This window comes from Euprymna scolopes, chromosome 3 (assembly GCF_053919585.1).
Source record: "Euprymna scolopes isolate OS-2025 chromosome 3, ASM5391958v1, whole genome shotgun sequence".
In the NCBI taxonomy this organism is placed as follows: Eukaryota; Metazoa; Mollusca; class Cephalopoda; order Sepiida; family Sepiolidae; genus Euprymna; species Euprymna scolopes.
In genome coordinates, this window is record NC_136484.1 from 96,647,795 (window position 1) to 96,668,399 (window position 20,605).

Consider the following 20,605-nt stretch of genomic DNA (forward strand, 5'->3'; position numbering starts at 1 on the left):
CATTTGCTAAGAAGGATTTTAAAAATAATTTTTGTTATTACTGTTAACTTCCCACGAATGTACATCCAGTAAATATATTTAGAGCGAAGTGGGCTGGGGTCCTTATTTCCTGCTCGGTCTATATATTTTAATTTAAAAAAATCAAAGGAAACTATTGTCTGATAGGATATTTTCAAAAGCTAAAGCTTTTGGTGGGGGGGGGGGCAATTTTATCTAAGATTAGCCAAAAGCTAATAACTGCAAAAATTTTGTTGAAGAAAAGATTATTTTATAATAAAAGTAACAGAAAATATTAAATCCTTACATTAAACAAAGATCAGGGAAAAAGACATTGTTTTCATGGAAAAGGTAGCTATTTGATTTTGTATATATATTATTCAAGGAAAATTATAAATTCCATGCCTAGAGTAAAAATATATAATTCAAATTACAAGAGAAAATTTTACTTTAAGAGAAAGAATTTTTAAATAAAAGAATGTTCGGAAAATCAAAAAGATGATCACTGATTATTTCAGGAATAAAGCTGCTGCTATTGATGATCTTTAAAATGATTGAAATTGGAGCAATTAAAAAAAACAAATCTGTATTACCTTCACCTCTGGCTTAAATATTATTAAAATTATGTTAGTTTTCTGATTTCTACCATTATTATATATATATATATATATATATATATATATATATATATATATATATATATATATATATATATATATATATACTCGGGTTTTTATATTCAAAAGTAATGGACTAATGAATTCAACGAGGTTGTTAGATAGTGCTCAATAAAAAGAGCTGATAATACTTGTTTATTGTTATATAAACATGCTCACATCCCGCTGCTACAAATAGCCACTTGTTTCAATCAAACAACAGATATCATCATCAGGTTATTTATTGAACTTTTGAATAGTCAAGTCGCTGCCTGATGATATCTGTTGTTTGATTGAAACAAGTGGCTATTTGTAGCAGCGGGATGTGAGCATGTTTATATAACAATAAGCAGGTATATATATATATATATATATATATATATATATATATATATATATATAAAATGAAAATTACAATTGAATTTACCAAAATGATCCAAGATGGTAAAATTAAAGTAAATTATAAATATTAAAGAATTAATATTTATAAAATTATCTCAGCCAGATATAAAAGCTCGATAAAACCAAATAGGAAATAGAGCTTATAATATGAGCAAACAGTTAATAAAATATGTTAAAAAACACTTTGAAATGAGTTAAAAACATATTTTATCTGAAAAGGAAACACTAGATAAATGGATAGTCCTAAATCCTAATGGATAGTCCTAAATATAAAAAGATAAAAAATCCAAGAAAGTTAAAATAAATTCTTTAAACTTTCTTGAAGTTTTACATTTGGATTTTACCGTCACTGGATTTTTTATCTTCCACCAGACTATCCATTCATGTGTAATCACCTTTTTCTTTACCATATTCCCTCTGCTTAACTTATTTTGTTTTCAAGTAAGATGTTTGACTTACTTGTTGTTTCATCAAATACTTCTGCATGCAAAATCCGATCCCGCATTTTGCTAATTCCTACCCTCTGATTAGAAGGAGAGTATTTCTTCGAAACTCCGCGGATTAAGGAATATCCATTTATCTAGCGTTTCCTTTTCAGATTAAATATGTTTTTAACTCATTTCAAAGTGTTTTTGAACATATTTTATTAACTGTTTGCTCAGATATATATATATATATATATATATATATATATATATATATATATATATATATATATATATATTATAATAAAATGAAATATAGATCGCATATGCATATGTATGCATATATGATCTATATTACATTGAATCAATATCGAAAGAGACTTTAAAACATTTGTAAAAAGGAGAATGGATGACTTAACATAATACTTAAAGGGAGATAAATCAATATTCACATTTTATAATTCTGTTATTTTGTGTGGCTTTATTTTTCTATTATATTAAAATGGAACCCCTTTACATTACAAAGAAAACTTTGAAAATATTCTTGTTCCAGTCTAATCAGAAGAAAATTAACGATTTTCTGTGAAAAAGTAATTATTTTAGTTTATGAGTATTTTAATTTCCTGAAAAATTTACTCTTTCTGATATGGATTGAACCAGAGTAAAGTACATTATTTTTCAGTCAAGTTATTTTATAAAAATATAATTATTTTATTTTAGTGACATTATTTCAGTTTCTGGATTAAATTATAGAAAAATGCATTTTGTGAAGTAATTTTTTTAATGAAAATGTAATTATATTATTTTGTGAATATTATTTCTGCTTCCTGAAAAATAAAACAAATTAAAATGTCCTTGTCCTAATATGGATCGAACCATGCAGGGGGTACATTTTGATTTTATTTATTTTAAACAATGAAAGGAGAGGATTTATCTAAAATTTACTTTCACTTCATGTGAAAGGATTACTTTTTTATTATTAGACTTAAGTTCATTGAGAAAATAAATGAATAAAATAAAAAGAAAAAAAAACTAATAAACAAACAAACAAATCAAACAGACCGACAAAATAAACAAACAAATAAAAATCAAAATGAAGGAAAAATAGTGAACAACAAAAGAACCAAAAAAAACAAAAAACAAAAAAAAACAAAACAAAAAACAAAACAAACTACTTCAAGGCACAGGTTCGGACGGGGGGAGGACGCAAACTGGACGCGGTGGTAGAGTGGGGCAAGGGGCACGGTTTCATTTTTATTTTTTTCTTGGTCATTATAACTGAACAACAGGTATTGGCTGGGGCATATTTGTTAATAGACGATCAAGATCAAGTGGAGTAAAGCAGTGAGTGAGATGCCACGCACTCACCTGAGGCAACAAGTCTTCTGTGCGATAACTGTTGATGACCAGTGGCAATAGGAGGAGAGAGGGCGCGGTCACAACTCTGTGGTCTCAACTTCTGGAAGATGGAGGAGCAGGAGGAAGAGGAGACAGCAATAAAGATGGAAGATATGGCCAAACAAATTCCACAATCAAACACACATTTTTTTCCTTTCTTTCTTCCTTTCTTTCTCTTTCATGTACACTCAGTTTTAAATAAAATTATTTACTTTACACTATTGCAAAGTGTACACATATTATGTATTATACACATACATACATACATATAACCGTGTGTATATATATATATATATATATATATATATATAAATATATATATATACACATATATATATATAACTATATATATACACACATATATGTAACATGCACATGTACATTATATGCATTTAGGTATGTTGCTTTATATAGTTATTCACAAATAGAAAATATAAAATAATATATATATATATATATATATATATATATATATATATATATATATAGAGATGTTCATATGAGTCTTATGCATACAATAAGTTAAGTTCGTCATATCAAACAGTTTATTTAAAGATATATATTATGCGTACATATATTTATATATACGTATGTAAAAAAATGTATATATACATAAAATAAATAAAATATATAAAATGAATAAATATGTATATATATATGTATATAAAGTAAATAAAATATGTATATATAAAGTAAATAAAATATGTATATATAAAGTAAATAAAATATGTATGTATAAAATAAATAAAATATATATTTATAAAATAAATAAAATATGTATGTATAAAGTAAATAAAATATATATTTATAAAATAAATAAAATATGTATAAAGTAAATAAAATATATATTTATAAAATGTATAAAGTAAATAAAATATATATTTATAAAATAAATAAAATATATATTTATAAAATAAATAAAATATATATTTATAAAATAAATAAAATATATATTTATAAAATAAATAAAATATATATGTAAAAAATAAATAATATATATATATAATAATAAATATATAAACTAAATAAAATATATATATAATAAATATATATATATATATATATATATATAAAATAAAAAATATATAAACTAAATAATATATATATATATATAATAAATAAATATATATATATAAAATAAATAAAATATATATAAAAAATAAATAATATATATATATATAAAAAATAAATATATATATATATAATATGTATAAAATATATATATATATATATAATAAATATATATAATATATATATATATAAAATAAATAATATATATATATGTATATATAAGATGCATATACATATTTACAGATATATATGTACAGACACATGTGTAGAAAAATGTGCTATTATATCTGTACTTTCATATCCAAATCATGAATTTATAGATTCTGACATTGGATAAGAAATATATCCATGCAAATTTGCCTAACGCGGTAGTACAATCGTATGATAATTCTTCACAGACGCACATAGAGTTGCCAATAAACCGCTTAGTTCTCTGTTCAAGGTTTGTCAAGACGAGAGGCAACTCAGGCAATTACCTGAAGTGTTACTTGAAATGCGCATCACTGTTTACGATTTATGTGAATTTTGTAAGGCTACCAAACAGCACAATGGCCACTTCTTTAACAGGAATTCAATATTGATTCCCTGTGTTAAATTTCAACTCACCTAGAAACACGTATAAACATATTTTTGATCGGAAACTCAATTGTTATTAAATCATAGAATGGAAGAACTTTGAATACTTATCTATATATTTTAGCAGCATTTTTCTCTTAGGTATATTTCATTAAATAAAGTTGACGTTTTTTTGTCTATTAATTCTATTTTTGATCTTTTTCAACTTCCGAATAACAGTCTTCACTTTTGGCGGGATCTGGTTGATGTAATCGCCATATTGTTAGTTAGACTAATCTATCCTTGAGGATGAATCCAGAAGGAGTGGAAAGTACTCGGATTTATGATAAATATGGCGATTATATCAGCTAATTCCCGTCAAAAGTTAAGACTGCTATTCAGAAGTTGGAAAAGAATCAAAAACAGAATTAATAGAAAAAAAAACGTCTATTTTATTTAATAATAATAATAATAATAATAATAATATATATATATATATACACAAATAATAAGAATAAAAGAATTACATACACACATATGTATATGCATGTGTGTATATATATATGTATACACATATATAATTTCATACAAATAAACGCACACATGCATATATATGTGTGTGTGAGTAAATGCATATACAACACATACTCGTTATATATATATATATATATATATATATATATATATATATATATATATATATATATGTCTATACATGTACACTGTTAAACCTCTAGACGCATACCATTTAAGTATGTGATATATCCATACAGTATTTTAGAAATGTGAACTTATACATTTGATTATAATCACAGGATATATATATATATATATATATATATATATATATATATATATATCTATATATATATATATATATATATATATATATATATATATATATATATATACACACACACATTTAATGCAATTATGCACGGAGAGTGCTTTTTATACAAGAATGAAAAAATGAAAAAAGAATAACAAACATAAAACATTTCATGGTTTAGTAATTGATTAAAATGTTTTGATGTGTGTGTGTGTGTGTGTGTGTGTGTGTGTGTGTGTAAGAGAGACAGAAAAAGAAAGAGAGAGATAGACAGAGAAAATTTTGTACACACAACGTTATGATATAAAATGGTTGTAACAATATGTACAAAAAGGAATATTGCAGGAAATAGTTTTGAAGAAATGAACCATGTGTAAATTTGGCACCTCATTGATCGGGACAGATGAAACTGCCGTTTTTTTTACGACACCATGCAGTTTTCAATTTTAAAAAGTTAAAAAGTATTTATTTTTCGTAAAAAAAAATAATACATATACATATATATACATATATATATATTAAATTGTGATTCAATGAATTTCAAAAAACTCTCATTGAAATGAAGTGGTTGAGTTTCATATCAAAGAATATATGCTTTAGAAAATTAATCTCCTTAACCTATAGGGTTTCGATATCTACCATCTCATCAGAGCAAATACTTATAAAGGTATGCACCTTATTTGCTAAAGTCAGTGAGACATGGAATGTCAAAGTCAAAATAATAAATTTATCAGAAGTCCTGTAGCAGGAGGATTTGCAGAAAAAGGATATGAAAGTTTTTTTTTTTCATATCCTTTTCTGCAAATCCTCTTGCTACAGGACTTCTGATAAATTTATTATTTTGACTTTGACATTCCATGTCTCACTGACTTTAGCAAATAAGGTGCATACCTTTATAAGTATTTGCTCTGATGAGATGGTAGACATCGAAACCCTATAATAGGTTAAGGAGATTAATTTTCTAAAGCATTCTTTGTCTTGCTTAGAATAATAAAAATTCTTTGATATGAAACTCAACCACTTCATTTCATTTCAATGAGAGTTTTTGGAATTCATTGAATCACAATTTAATTTATTTGCTCTATCTTGCATATCGAGCAATTCTTGTTTAGATGGGATAACTTATAGAATATTACTGCCAGTAATATTTTGTAAAACTTTACAATCTCACGTTTCCATAACAACTGATTGTTAAATAAAAACTATTCTGAAGTATATATATATATATATATATATATATATATATATATATATATATATATATATATATATATATATATATATATATATCTCCTTTTGGACTTAAAAAAAGTAATTCTGAGACGAAGTCCGTACATCCGTACATGTTCTAGTTGAGTTTGCATAGCATCAGAAATAGTGTCCTGCTAAAGCCGCTTTTGTTTTCATCATGCTAGGTGGGATATTGAATTTTCACATGGTTTTAGAAAAGTCCTCCATTCTTTAATCTCTATTGAATTAACGCATTTCAAAATACACACCCAGAAAACAATTTAAAATCAATCAGTTTCAACATAGCTTTTCTGAAACCTTTCATAGACATTTTGTTACTTTCATAGTCGAATGCAACACCAACTCAGGGCGAATCGTGTCTCTTTAAAACTATTTCTTCCAAAATTCCCTTTTTATACATACACACAGAAAGTTATGTTTATTTAGTGTTTAGACATGCAGTAATGTCAATATATATGCAAGCATGCATCTGTACACACATAGATGGATGGTGAGTAGAATTCCATTTCAAACTGAAGGTTATAAGACTGCGCTTGTTCCCCAGTTTTTTATGTATACATACATACACGGTTGTAATCAATTTTCTTGTTATATTGTCATCTATGTATTTTATAGACCCACTTTTACGAAATGCGTGCCATAGTATATAACACTGGTGATCGTGGTTATTGCAATCAAACAACAACTTGTTAAATCAACAAAGTTTTATTTATTTTACAGATGATAATCTGACAAGCGATAAAGTTCAGATCAGGGGGTGGTGTGTGGTTGGTCGGTCGAACGATGATAGAAGTATCGCTGCTTCTGCCTCCCTGTCTGATTGTCTTGTTTTGACTTATATATATATATATATTATTTATAATATTCCGAATTTTAGTATGTTCAGATAAGTGAGAATTCGGTAATTGTTCATATACCAATAAAGCTTAAGTCAATATAAGGTGACTTAATTCGTAAGCTTCAAAATTACCAGTTTTTGTAATCGAGCATTCATATAGTTTTCACAAAATCAAGACAACAAAAATCGGATTGATAGCAACAAGTTGTGTATTTGTTGCTATCAATCCGGATCTTTGTTGTCTTGATTTTGTGAAAACAACATACACACACACACACATATATATATATATATATATATATATATATATATATATATATATATATATATATATATATATATATATATATAGTGTTACCCGGATATAAGAAACTTATACATCTCTCTTATATTCGGGGTTCTTATATCCGGGTTACACTGTACATTAACACAGGCTCTAATTTAGAACAAGAAAAAATCTTTTTTATATCCATTTTTCTTATATTCGGGTCTCTTATATCCGGGTTATTTAAAATTTTGTTTGTTAGAATTACTGTCCAATTATTTTAACAGTCTTCTATTGTATTATGCTTTGTACTCTTAGCAATTTCAATCCAGAGTTAAATATTTCTCTCATTGTTTCCTGATATTGAATCTTCAATCGGAATATAGTGTTGACATCATCGCCAGCAATCAGATTTACATCTGGTTTTGCCCGGATCCGATATTTTCCGGCGTTATCCGTCACCTATGCAACGCTCTGTCCACTGCAATTTTGGAGAAATGCATGGGTTGCTGGTGGAACATATTTGATGATTTAAAACATATTCATGACCGATGGTCGACATCGGAGCAACAAGATGTATCTTATAATTGTTTCATATTACAACCAGCATCATCTTTAGAGAAATGGTAATTTTTGTGTTGATTTTTAAATGTCATTGCTGACTTTATGACCCTATGCATACATAATCATAATTCGTATTTATTTTCATGTTTAATAGGACCTATCTAATACACACTGAAGCTTATTTAACCGTAAGCCCTTAAAATATTCATATTTCCTTTCATATAGAAATCATTAAAATTGACATTTTTATACAGTAAAACAAATATATCTAAAAATGACTTTGTAAAAGTTATTAAAAAAATTCTAACTTAGATATGAACATCAACATGCTTGATATCAATATTATATTCGATATTTATCTTCTTACCATGGCGGTATGGTGTGACACAAGGGTTAAAAAAATGTACTGTCCTTTAAAAATGGCTGGACAGCATGTTGATATTCCTCTAGTAGGGGCGTCTAAGACGATTAGCAACAAACCAACCCCTTCACTAATTTTGAGAAAGCAAAGCCCAGGAAGATGAACCTCCTAAAACTACACAAAACCAAACCTCAGTCAATCGGGAAAAAGCCAACAACAATAGCATGTACTGTGTTGGCTGTGGTGTCAAGGGAAAACTCTTTGCTGGATAGCATTTTCTCATTAAAAAATATGCGAATGTAAATGTAATAAAAAAATGTTGTCTTTCTTTATGATCCTTTCCAAATTCCTGATTTTTAGGGATCCTTCCTTCCAGAGCCTTTCGGATTAACAGTCTTGCAGGTCCATTTGATTTCATATTTATAATATATCTTCACTACATCTTCTAACCCGTTGATTATACACCTACCAAAACACCACTGTAACATTTTCCAAGTTTACATTTTCCAAGTTTACATTTAATCCAACGGTTATCACTTGAATTTCCATGTAAGACCCAACCAGAGTTAAATTTAAGCAAAATAAGATACAATCTTAAAGTAAAGAGAACCTACCACCAGTAGGTGCAGTGTAAACGGACAAATTAATAGCACACTACGCATAGAGACATCTGTTGGCCGCCCAGTAAACTAGTCTAGTGGCAGCAGGATTATCAATTTTCCATTTTGTAAAATATTTAAAGATTGAAAAAGGTGTCACATTATCCGTCGCCAGCAAATCAGTGTTCCACGGGAACTGTAATGCATTAGTTTCACTTTCCTAATCTACCGTGATCAAATTTTGTTCAATGACATTAAAAGTTTTTAAAGCCGCAACCTATTTCCTTTGCTCGCGTATAGATTCTAGATTTATTTTAATAAGTGTAACACCTAAAAGTGCACGAACACGTTTATATATACATGCTTGCGGGTTGATCTAGAAACGGGCCCGTACACGTCAACAGAGGAAGAACGAGATAGAGACGAAAGTCGTTTTTCTGCCTTCACATGAACCAACAAAGTTCGCTTTATGAGTAAACAGATTTTAGATTAATTTTCTTTAACAGCAATGACAAATTCAAAGACAAATTTACAAACAAATAAACAGAGGACAATCAACGAAAGGTGGAATATATATGTTTCTCTACTTTATTCGTACAGTGTCCATGCTTCCAAACCGAGTTGAATTTTACATTCAATCTCATACTATAGATTAGATCAATCCGTTGGGTTATGGGTCTTTTGTACCTTAGCAGGTGTGGTTATATCTTTATCTCCCATGGTTAAACAAGGAGAATTTCCCTGGGTTTAGAAATGGGCTAGATGAGTGATATGAAATCTTCTATTTGATTATATATATATATATATATATATATATATATATATATATATATATATATATATATATATATATATATATATATGGAATAATGAAAAATGGGAAAATTATTAATTTATTGTTTCATCAACGGTTCGTCTTTATTTAAAGACTTTGTTCGGATGATTGATTTAAAGAAATGAAATACAAATATAATATTTGAAAATTTTATGATGCAAAAAGAATGTTCTTTTTCTAAATGAAAGATAGCCGTTAGTATTCAAAAGATGTAATGCGTTTATGACATGAATTGTTTTTTTGTTGTTTTTATTTTTCAAACGCCAGAACTTTGGAATTCAAAAAATGTGGTGCGATTTTGATCAGAGTTAAATATAGAAATAATTAGATCTTTAAACCTGGTTTTCAAGCTATATTTATAAGTGTATAGCTTGAAGTAAATATGGAAGTAAAAGAAGCAAACGGCAAACTAGAGTGAACAACAATATCAGGTTGCCACTATTTTTTATTCAATGCTTCTCCTCCCACCTTTTTTCTCTCTTGTCAGACGACTGTTAGAGTATCGTGTCCAGGTTTTGTGTCTATTTCTAATGCTTGGAGAGAATTCAATGACTGGCTACTTGAACGGTGCATGTACCAGGAGGTCTGCTCCACAGAAGCCGACCCAAGAAACCTTTTCTCCCTTTAGTGCTGACGATTACATTGTGATCTCATTTTGAATTGGTCCTGGATATGACCTTAAACTATATCCGATGGTGAGGCCCCAGCTTGCGGGCTTTGGGGAGTGTGGGGCCACCCTTTAATTGCCATTCCTCCCAGGTCCTCTCTGACCCGGAGTGGTAGTACCTGTTAGGGTCCAAACTATAGGTTAAGCAGAAACGGGCTTGAAAAAAAAAATATATATATATATATATATTTTATTAAAAAAATTTTTCTTCAAAATAACTGGATTTGACATTAAATAACCTGAAAAGGGTTGATATGCCGTAAAACAAAAACAACCAAAAAACAGCCAACAATTTTAAACTACAATCTCATAAATGACCATTACGGTTTATATTCGGACCTGCTATTTAATCCCGTACCAGAAAGAGTTTCAATTGAACCCAGAAAAGGGCCGTTTTATCAATCAGTAACCGCGGATCTTCAAAGACGTCAGAGGATATAGCAAATATGCTAACAATGCAGTAATTAAAGACGGAATTGGACAAGTGCTCGGCTATTGTAGGATCTTCTGTGTAAATTTCTACCAACCTTTTCGCTGCATGGCAACTGAAGCATGTTTGATTTGTTTGCCAAATTTATTGAATTGAATCAGTATCATACGAACGGCTAAACATAAAATGGCAAGTTACGTTAGTAGATTTATAAACAACAGATGGGCATCTTGAGCGACATAATAAGATCTGAAGTTATGGAAAAGAACAAGAGGGGGGGGGCAAAAATCCAGTGGATAGGTGACCTTGACATATAACTGGGAACTACGTGACCATGCCTAGCCAAGGACAAAAAGAAGGGTTTCTTTTTCAGGAGTGATCCAAAACCATTGTCATCAACATGATAATGATGATGTAGTAGTAGTAGTAGTATACTTTTTAAATAGATAGGATGTTTTAAGACACTTTTGAATAATGTATAATCCCCAAAACATGTTACATGTAGCTTTTCTTATTTTTTTTTAATGAAGAAAGGAATTGCTGTCACAATTAAAGTGAAGACAGACCGTGACACAAAGATAGGAACGGTGAAAAGTATCTAATAAAATCCACCTTTCAAAGAGAGAGAGAGAGAGAGAGAGAGAGAGAGAGAGAGAGAGAGAGAGAGAGAGAGAGAGAGAGAGAGAGAGAGAGAGAGAAACGTAGTAACAATAACACGAACAAGGTTAACAAACAAGTGAACAGACAAAATCAAACCGTTCAAATAATCTAAAATAGAGACTTACATTATCACGTGACTGATTTGAAAAGATGGACGTGTTATGAATGACAAAGAAAAGACAATTAAACATGAACAAATGGAGATCAAAGGACAACTTTGCACACCAACATTGTGGACGTATTTCTCTTTAAACTTATTGATGGACAATGAATTCTTTAAAAGTATTCACATTTGTGGATTTTTTTTCAGTATGTTATCTAAAATGTTAAGATATATGTATATATACATATAGTTATACATATGTATCCATATATATGCATGAAAATATACATACTTGTATATACAGATATATAAGTATACATACAACATGTATGTATATATATATATATATATATATATATATATATATATATATATACGTAAATATGTATATATATATATATAAATATACGTAAATATGTATACATATATACGTGCAGAAATGTGTGTATATATATATATATATATATATATATATATATATATATATATATATATATATATATATATATATTCGTGTACTTGGAACTTTATCAAACAATGTTGAGACCAACCAAGTCAATTTGAAATTATTTGAAATGTGTATGTTTTGGTGTATGTGACAAATACTATATAATAGTTAACTCGTTCCATTCAGAAGCCAGTAAAAATGCTGTGCTCTATTTCAACTTCTTTCGATTTCCTCCTAACAAGCACACAGTCAAATATTTTTCTAAATTTTTATTTTAGTTAAATGACGTTTCTATGTTTTTACTGAAATTGATTAAAAGGAAGATTCTAAAATTCATGTTTGGTAAGTTGATATGGTTACATCACAGTTTAATAATTCAAAATGGCTAACTTTATAATCATTTATCATTTTTTTTGTATAAAAGCCAACACACTGAACATGTTTTTCTTTATTTACTAATTTTATAGAAGTTTCTTTTTAAAGGTTGTTATATCTATATCATACATAATATGCTAAGCAACTTCACTTTTAAGGTGATAATCTATGTACATTATCACCTCTTACACACTTTTAAAATAAAGATATTGTCCAGTGATTAATGATTAATATGATATCACCAAGGTAAAAGAAAATGTCCAACTTTAAATTTAAATGTCTAACTTTAAAATTAAATTGTTTTAAACAGTTTAGAATGAATTATTCCCAAATCAGATTATTTCATCCCGTCGACTAAAACAGTAAAAATTTAAATAAATATATTCCCAAAACTGACATTGGCTCTATTGATTTGAATAATATTTGACTGAAAATTATTTTTATGGTATGATCATTGAGAATATCTATTGTTTTATAAATAATTGATTTGCTACAATTTTAAACAAAAAAAAATAAGAGCCATCTTTGTTTTTGTTTTAATTATTTAAAAGCCATTTAGCTGACTATAGCAATTATTTTTACAGAGGAGGAAAACCATTTTTGTTTTTGCTGAATAGTATTGACCCTAACAGACATTTATTTATTACAGAAAACACATTATTAATATTAACAGTAAATTATGCAGATTCTAATAAGTAATATCATCATTAGAGCTATGACAACAGCATATTATTTTCCTTGTTTTGGTTCTCAGGTACATATCCATTGATATCTTATATGTTTTTATGTAGAGTGATGTGGTTCTAGGTTGATTGTGTCTAACTGTGTCGGTTATATACTCGAGAGTCAAAACAATGAAAATAATATGCTGTTGTCATAGCCCTAATAATCATCAGTGATTGGTGATAGATGTAAGAAATCAAAACGGAACATAATAAAACCAAGCATTTCAGTATAACGAAATACGCAAACACAAAGAAAATATAAAAATAAACGATTTTGTTTGAACACGGAATGCAATACCTTAAAAAAAAAAAAATGTACAAATATCTTTAAAACAGAAAGCAACATGACTTATATTCTGAGTGGTAGTTTTTGTTGATATTTGTGTGGTATTTTGTTGATAATTAACCAAATGACAAGGGCAGACCCGATCTAAAAAAAAACTAGTCCAGGCGTCTTTCAGCATGTTTCCCATTAACTAACTTTGTCTATTTGGCACAATGGTAAGAGAGTTCACTAATATGTCGAGAGACCAGGGTTCAATCCTCAGTTGAGTCATATCACGGGCTTTAAAAATATGGTGCTGGATGCCTTCTTACTAAACACTCAGATTAGGATCAAGGATAAGTTGTATAATCCGGGGAAAAGAGTGGTGCTCTCCCTTTATACTTTGGTGTAGTAGCTAATGAAAGTAGCATCTACTAAATCGCCTTCGACTATGATTTCCCATTTTATGTGAGAAAATTGATAAAATGTTCCGCAATTTCTTAATGTACAGTCACTTATTATTTACAGTGATATGGTATGTAGCATTATTCACTAACCGTGTACTTTTACTTAAAATTGCTTATCTACAAATTATATAAATAAAATAAATAAAAATGTTTATCTGCTAATTATATAAATAAATTGCTTATCTGCATATTATATAAATAAATTGCTTATCTGCTAATTATATAAATTGCTTATCTGTTAATTATATAAATAAATTACTCATCTGTATGTTATATAAATAAATTGTTTACATGTTAATTATATAAATAAATTGCTTATCTGCTAATTATATAAATAAAATTGCTTATCTTATAATTATATCAATAAATTGCTTATATGCATGTTATATAAATAAATTGCTTATATGCATGTTATAGATTGCTTATCTGCTAATTATATAAATAAATGGCTTATCTGCTAATTATATTATAAAATTGCTTATCTGCTAATTATATTATAAAATTGCTTATCTGCTAATTATATTATAAAATTGCTTATCTGCTAATTATAATAATAAAATTGCTTATCTGCATGTTATATAAATAAATTGTTTATCTGCTAATTATATAAATAAATTGCTTATCTGCTAATTATATAAATAAATTGCTTATCTGCATGTTATATAAACTGTGAGCAAAACCAACTGTTCATAATCAGATACCTATTTAGCAAACCCAAAAATATCCGACTATTGTCCCTTGCTGAAAGGTGGATTTCAACTTTCTGGTTTTCATACATGATAGATAATAGTCAGCATTCAATAAATAAAATTAAATGAGTCTATTTCTTGAATCTTGTTATCGATAGCTTTAAGTTTAATGTATCGATATTTGATTCTGTGTAGCTAATTTGTCTTCTACTACTGTGTTCTTTAAAACAAAATAATGTATTAGTTTCTTATAAAAACGCCTATTCTGATTAGAAATATTATTATATTTCAGACATTTTTGATAGAGACCTAAACAGCAGCACCAGTTCAGCGTAACTTTTATAATTATATTGGTTGACATGTATGAAAAATAGAATTATGTTCAGAATTCCCTATTTAAAATTCTAACAAAATATTTCCTTTATAAGTTGCTGAGTTTTTGCGTCATTAACACAACTTAAATGAATAATGTTAATACTAACAGAACAATTTTATGAAAATAAAATAACAAGCAGGTTTATTCGTGTAAAATTTGAATCAACTGCTAAGAAGTAGTTAAACACTTTGTAAATTTTAACGTTTACAGATTTAAACTGTTTTGGCATTATTTGTCCATTTAAACTTAATACTCCGCAGACGACTTTTAGCAGAATCGAACGGATTAGCTAACTAATGTAGAAGTTTCTTTCATTAATTTAAATCATGATATTAGAAAGAAAAATTCTGGAAGTGTCTATTTTTAAAAATTAAACCTAATGGTGTCACTTTGGCTTGTTTTCTACATATTATGAGACCACTTTGGTATGATATTTACACTTACATGGTAATCTACGTCTCATTTTTGCTATACAATCTACATTTCATATTGAAATGTACACGATACAAAGAAAAATACATCTCTTAATTGGTTTCAAAATAATATATTGTTAGAAAGCCTGGAACCTTGACACTAATGTTCAAAGATGAAACCTTGATATTTCAGCCAATTACTCAAATGTAACACTAATTCTAAAGCTGGGCGACACCAAATTACATTGCTGGCAGACTAGGAGTCAAATGCATTGCCACACAGACTTAGGGTCGTATGTGTTTTTTGTATTATGGGCAGCATAGCGGTAATTTTCAGTGACCAGTGAGTTTTTAGTTACATTTTGAGGGGTTCATCACTCGATGAAGTGAAAAGTGTAACCACTGGGATGTAGGGTTGGTGTATATCTTCTTGCTCATGTGCCCGTATGTGCGACCTGCCCAACACAGAGATTTCATTTATGGTTCTGTGCATAACACCTCCCATCAATATTACACAAAGAAGTGTTACTGAAGGCTCAGTAATCTCTTCCCATTAATGGAGAGCTTACGTTAATTCAAACCAACTCAATTTTAATAATTCTTCCAAAGGGCTATTTTCAGCATTGCCGTTTGTTGTATCATCTCAGTATTCGCCTTGATTCCGATTTCTCCTAGCAATACTAGAGCACAAACATAAAAAATTGAAAAATCATGTCTTGACATGAAAATTTGTCTATTGAAATATTAATAAGAGTCAACATTATACATAGTTTTTCTTTGTCAAGCCAAAGTAGCGCAAACTTAAATACACGTTTGTAATGTTGTATTAGAGCAGACATGTTAAAAATGCAACGCTTTACAAACACTTGCATAAAATATATGTATTTTCGTAATTTAACAACCAAAATTGCAGAGTTTTTTTTAATATATAATTTAGATTGGATAAACATGCATCATTCGCTGAAAAACAACATGCCTTCTTTTATTCAAGTGTCTTTACACGTTTTTTTTCGATCAGAAAAGATACACGAATCCATCTGCAGAGTAGGTATGGACAAACGTTTTCTCTAAAACAAATTTCAGGAAAAGTTTAAACGAAAACGAATAATTTTTAGAAATGATTGAGAGAAAAAAGTTTGTATAGATATTTTATATTTCAAAGTAACAAATATTCTTCAATGATTTTATTCATCCACTGCAATTAGTTGCATGCGGCCATCTTGACTACACAAATTAACCTAAATGGGCTTCAGGGCGAGAGAGGTCGTGCATATGGTATCAAAACATAGCAAAACAAAGAAGCTAAACTGTTAGGTATTTAGGTCTCTCACATCTCGACCAATATTTCACTTCTCGATGAACTTGATACTGTAACGTACTAAAGTACAATACTGGTTTGTGCTTTGTATAAAATGTCTTTAAACATTAGGACCCGAATGAATGTCAGAACTAACAAATCACCGGGGTTCCATGAGTATATTAGACCTGTACATTTCATAGGTATAAAACATTACCTTCATATACACATATATATATCGTATATGTATATATACTGTAAGAAAGGCTAAATATCTTGTGTAGTTTATAGATACACAAAACTTAGAATTATATGTAAATGTATTATACCGTTTGTAAACGCATAATACAGGAAATAATACAAGCAAATTGTAGGGAAATTTAATGGAAATGTCTTATGCTGTTTGTAATCACATAAGACTTGAAAAATATAAGCAAATTAACGGAATTTTGGGCGGTCGTCTCCATAATCCGCTTTTTAAGTAACAAATTAAAGAAAGCAAAAAAAGGAAAAAATAAATATATATTATAGGCTGTCCTTTACTCAACAGTCCTCCAGACGTAACTCGTAACTAGAGCTTAATATTGTTTGAAAATATACTTATTGCAAGTAAACTAGCTACACAGACACGTTTGTTTGTCATTTCTGATAGAATTCTTCAAGCTAATCTGTGTGGCTTTATATATATATATATATATATATATATATATATATATATATATATATATATATATATATATATTCAAGCTACATCGACACGGTTGTGTAGCTTACTTGTTAATTTACAATTTTCGTTTATATACCTATCTATAGATATACAAAAGAAAATTTGACAATAGGAATTATAATCATTATTGTTTTAAAGAATTAGTTTTGCAAGATAGGCGTTAATTGATTATATTTTGTACAAATAATAGATTTTACAAGGCATTATTTTAAATATTATTTAAGTGTAGCTGCTCATAATTAATATAACATTCCATTTAGATCAGTCTGGTTAGATCATTGCATTCCACACACTCCATGCAAGAAAAGATTTCATTAACATTTTAAAAACAACATGAGAATAAAAAACTGTTGTAATTGGTTAAAATGTTGTCTGTTACAATTGATTAATTACATTTGTTGACTTTGTATTTGCATGCATGTTATACAAAGTTTCGATTTAGTTCATTTTACAAGTTAAAAACGGTTACTTAATCAAACCATTAAAAGATATTTAAATTAATTTGTAACCAATTATGAAGTTATTGCAAATTTATATTAGCATCATGGAACCTTTGTTGTATTTAAAAAGTAAATTACATTCTAAACAAAAGACTTTGTTCGTTACAAGAACTAGTTATCTGCCCCTTAAAATGCAGCCGACATATAGTAATAGTTTTAGTTTGACGTTTCTTTAGAAGAAAATTATATTTTTTCTGTTTTTTTTTTTGTTTTTTTTGTAAATTGTAGGTGAAATAGTACATATGAAATAAAGTGCATTTTTTTCACAGACAGAAATAAAAGAAATCGCACACTGAAGATAGTAACTGGACGTCTGAATGAGGAAAATGCTAAAGGCAATTTTTTTGTTGAAAGTATATGTAAAATCAAATATATCCATGCTATGAAGTTTTCAGATCTTGAATTTATTTTTAATTCAATCAAATTAATTATACGTTTTAATATTTAAAAATGTATTCATGAATTATAAAGTGAATTAACGTAAAGACAGATGCTCCAAAATATATTTGACTTTGCATTTGAATTCAGTTCAGATTATCTGATAATTTCAATACCATTGAGATATCATCTTTTAGATGAAATGACTCTCTTCCTATTAGCATGAACGTCATAATGCACTTACTATTTGTGTTTGTTTTTCAATTTTTAATTTGTTAAAATTTTGAAAAAACTTTTAATCAGTATTTTTAATATTACAGACATTATTAAACAATATCGTTGGCTTATATTCTTGTTAGTCAATCGACCCGGGGAGCTCTTCTACTCACTGTTAAATGATATATGATAAATTAAATAAAATTGTTATCAACTGACTAGGAGTTCTCGTGCAAGTTATTATCAGCGATTGCTCACTCTGACAATAAACGATGACATTCCCTGAAATCTGAGTGACAACAAGTCTCCCCAGATTTCCAGTAATATCTCCACCTCTTTTAAATCAATATTACAAATAATTTTGCATTTTCACAATAATTATCTTCTTTTCAGATAGCGGTAAAAGCTCCATTTTACCCCCATGTTAAGAATAGCATTCTTGTTCGCTTGACTATGTCTGATTATCCTGCCAAAATGGAGAGCATAAATCGTAAGTCAAAACGTGTATTATATATATATATATATATATATATATATATATATATATATATATATATATATATAAATTAAACAAAATTTTTTTTTTTTTTTTTTTTTTTATAATATTCTACAAATATGCGTTCCTCATTTCTGTCTGTGAAATGTGTTTCTGCTGAGGGGAAATCAAGTTTCAGTGTCCTTTTTTTTATCATTTGAGTACCAGAAGTAAATTCAAAGACTCAAAGTGTGCGCATTTTTTTGTTGTTTTTTGCTACTTTCTAATACAGACTATCATGTCAGCCATTGTATACAGCATCAAGCACAACTGTGCAACAACCGACTAAAACTAAAAGACACTGAATTCAATGAAAAACAGGACGATTTTTATCATCATCCAAAAATCTTGCCTTGCGGTGATCATGTCTGCTGGCATCAGGGGTGAAGATAACAGCATTGATTTTTTTTTTAGAAAGATAAACAAAGAAAAAATAGTTATCATATATAATAATTAATTGATTAATAATTAATAAATAATTAATTGATTACAGAAAGAAAGGTTGACTGAGTTTTGAAGATTAGTACTCAGAGAGGAACAAACTGTGGGCGTTCTACCATGCACTTGGTCAGGAGAAGCCATATAAAGAGCAGAAAATACCTTCTCGAACATGGTTGTCTTTCAGAATTTTACCAAAAGAATTCCTGAGGATGCGCTGTTCATCTAGATTATGAAATAAAACAGCATCAGCATTTCAATACAAGGAAATTCATTTGGTTCACACATAGACATGCACAAAAATAAATATATAAATTGTATATATTTTATGATTTGTTCTGCGTAGGAACAGGAAAAAGTACAAGTGTTATTTGAATGCAAACTTATGTTCAGCAACTATTACTTGTGTAAAGAACTAATGAAATATAAAACAGAATGTAATCAATTAAAAGGTATATAAATGTAATATTCCAATGCAGTGATGCTGGTAGGCTTCTTCTTCTTCTTTTTTTTTTTTTTAATTAGTACTGCATCCCTGGCGATCGCAGTTGGTGATTTAAATGAATGTCAGCGAGTTTAGACTAAAGTTTCGGTTCTTGTCCAGAATTCCCCTCATATGAAAAAAAAAAAAAAAAAAATGAGGAAAAATCCGTATGATGTACGTATCCGAGACAAAACGAAAATATCATATTCCAAAAATTATGTAAATTGATCATGTGGATTTCTTTTTTTTTAAAAAGAAAATTATTTTTAAGCGAGTAATCGGAATTCGTAAGCATTACAACAAATTTAATAAGTATGAATTATTTTTGAATTATCTCCCTTTGTTTCTTGACGTTTTTTTTTTTTT

General features: G+C 28.2%; 1 protein-coding gene across 14 annotated transcripts in view; it reads right to left on the minus strand.

The window, feature by feature from the left end:
- The window catches only part of LOC145257798 (protocadherin Fat 1-like), a 954,816-nt gene that overhangs the window by 28,268 nt on the left and 905,943 nt on the right, over positions 1 to 20,605 (minus strand). For 6 of the 14 annotated variants that reach the window (XM_080115694.1, XM_080115689.1, XM_080115692.1 and 3 more), the window contains one exon: positions 19,918 to 19,980. The exons of 5 other annotated variants lie outside the window; for them this stretch is intronic. In XM_080115694.1, coding sequence (XP_079971820.1) covers positions 19,918 to 19,980 — 63 coding nt within the window. Of the gene's footprint in view, positions 1 to 2,848; positions 2,940 to 19,917; positions 19,981 to 20,605 lie in introns of all 14 variants that reach the window. 3 more of the 14 variants (XR_013864024.1, XR_013864023.1, XR_013864025.1) reach the window with 2 other exon arrangements.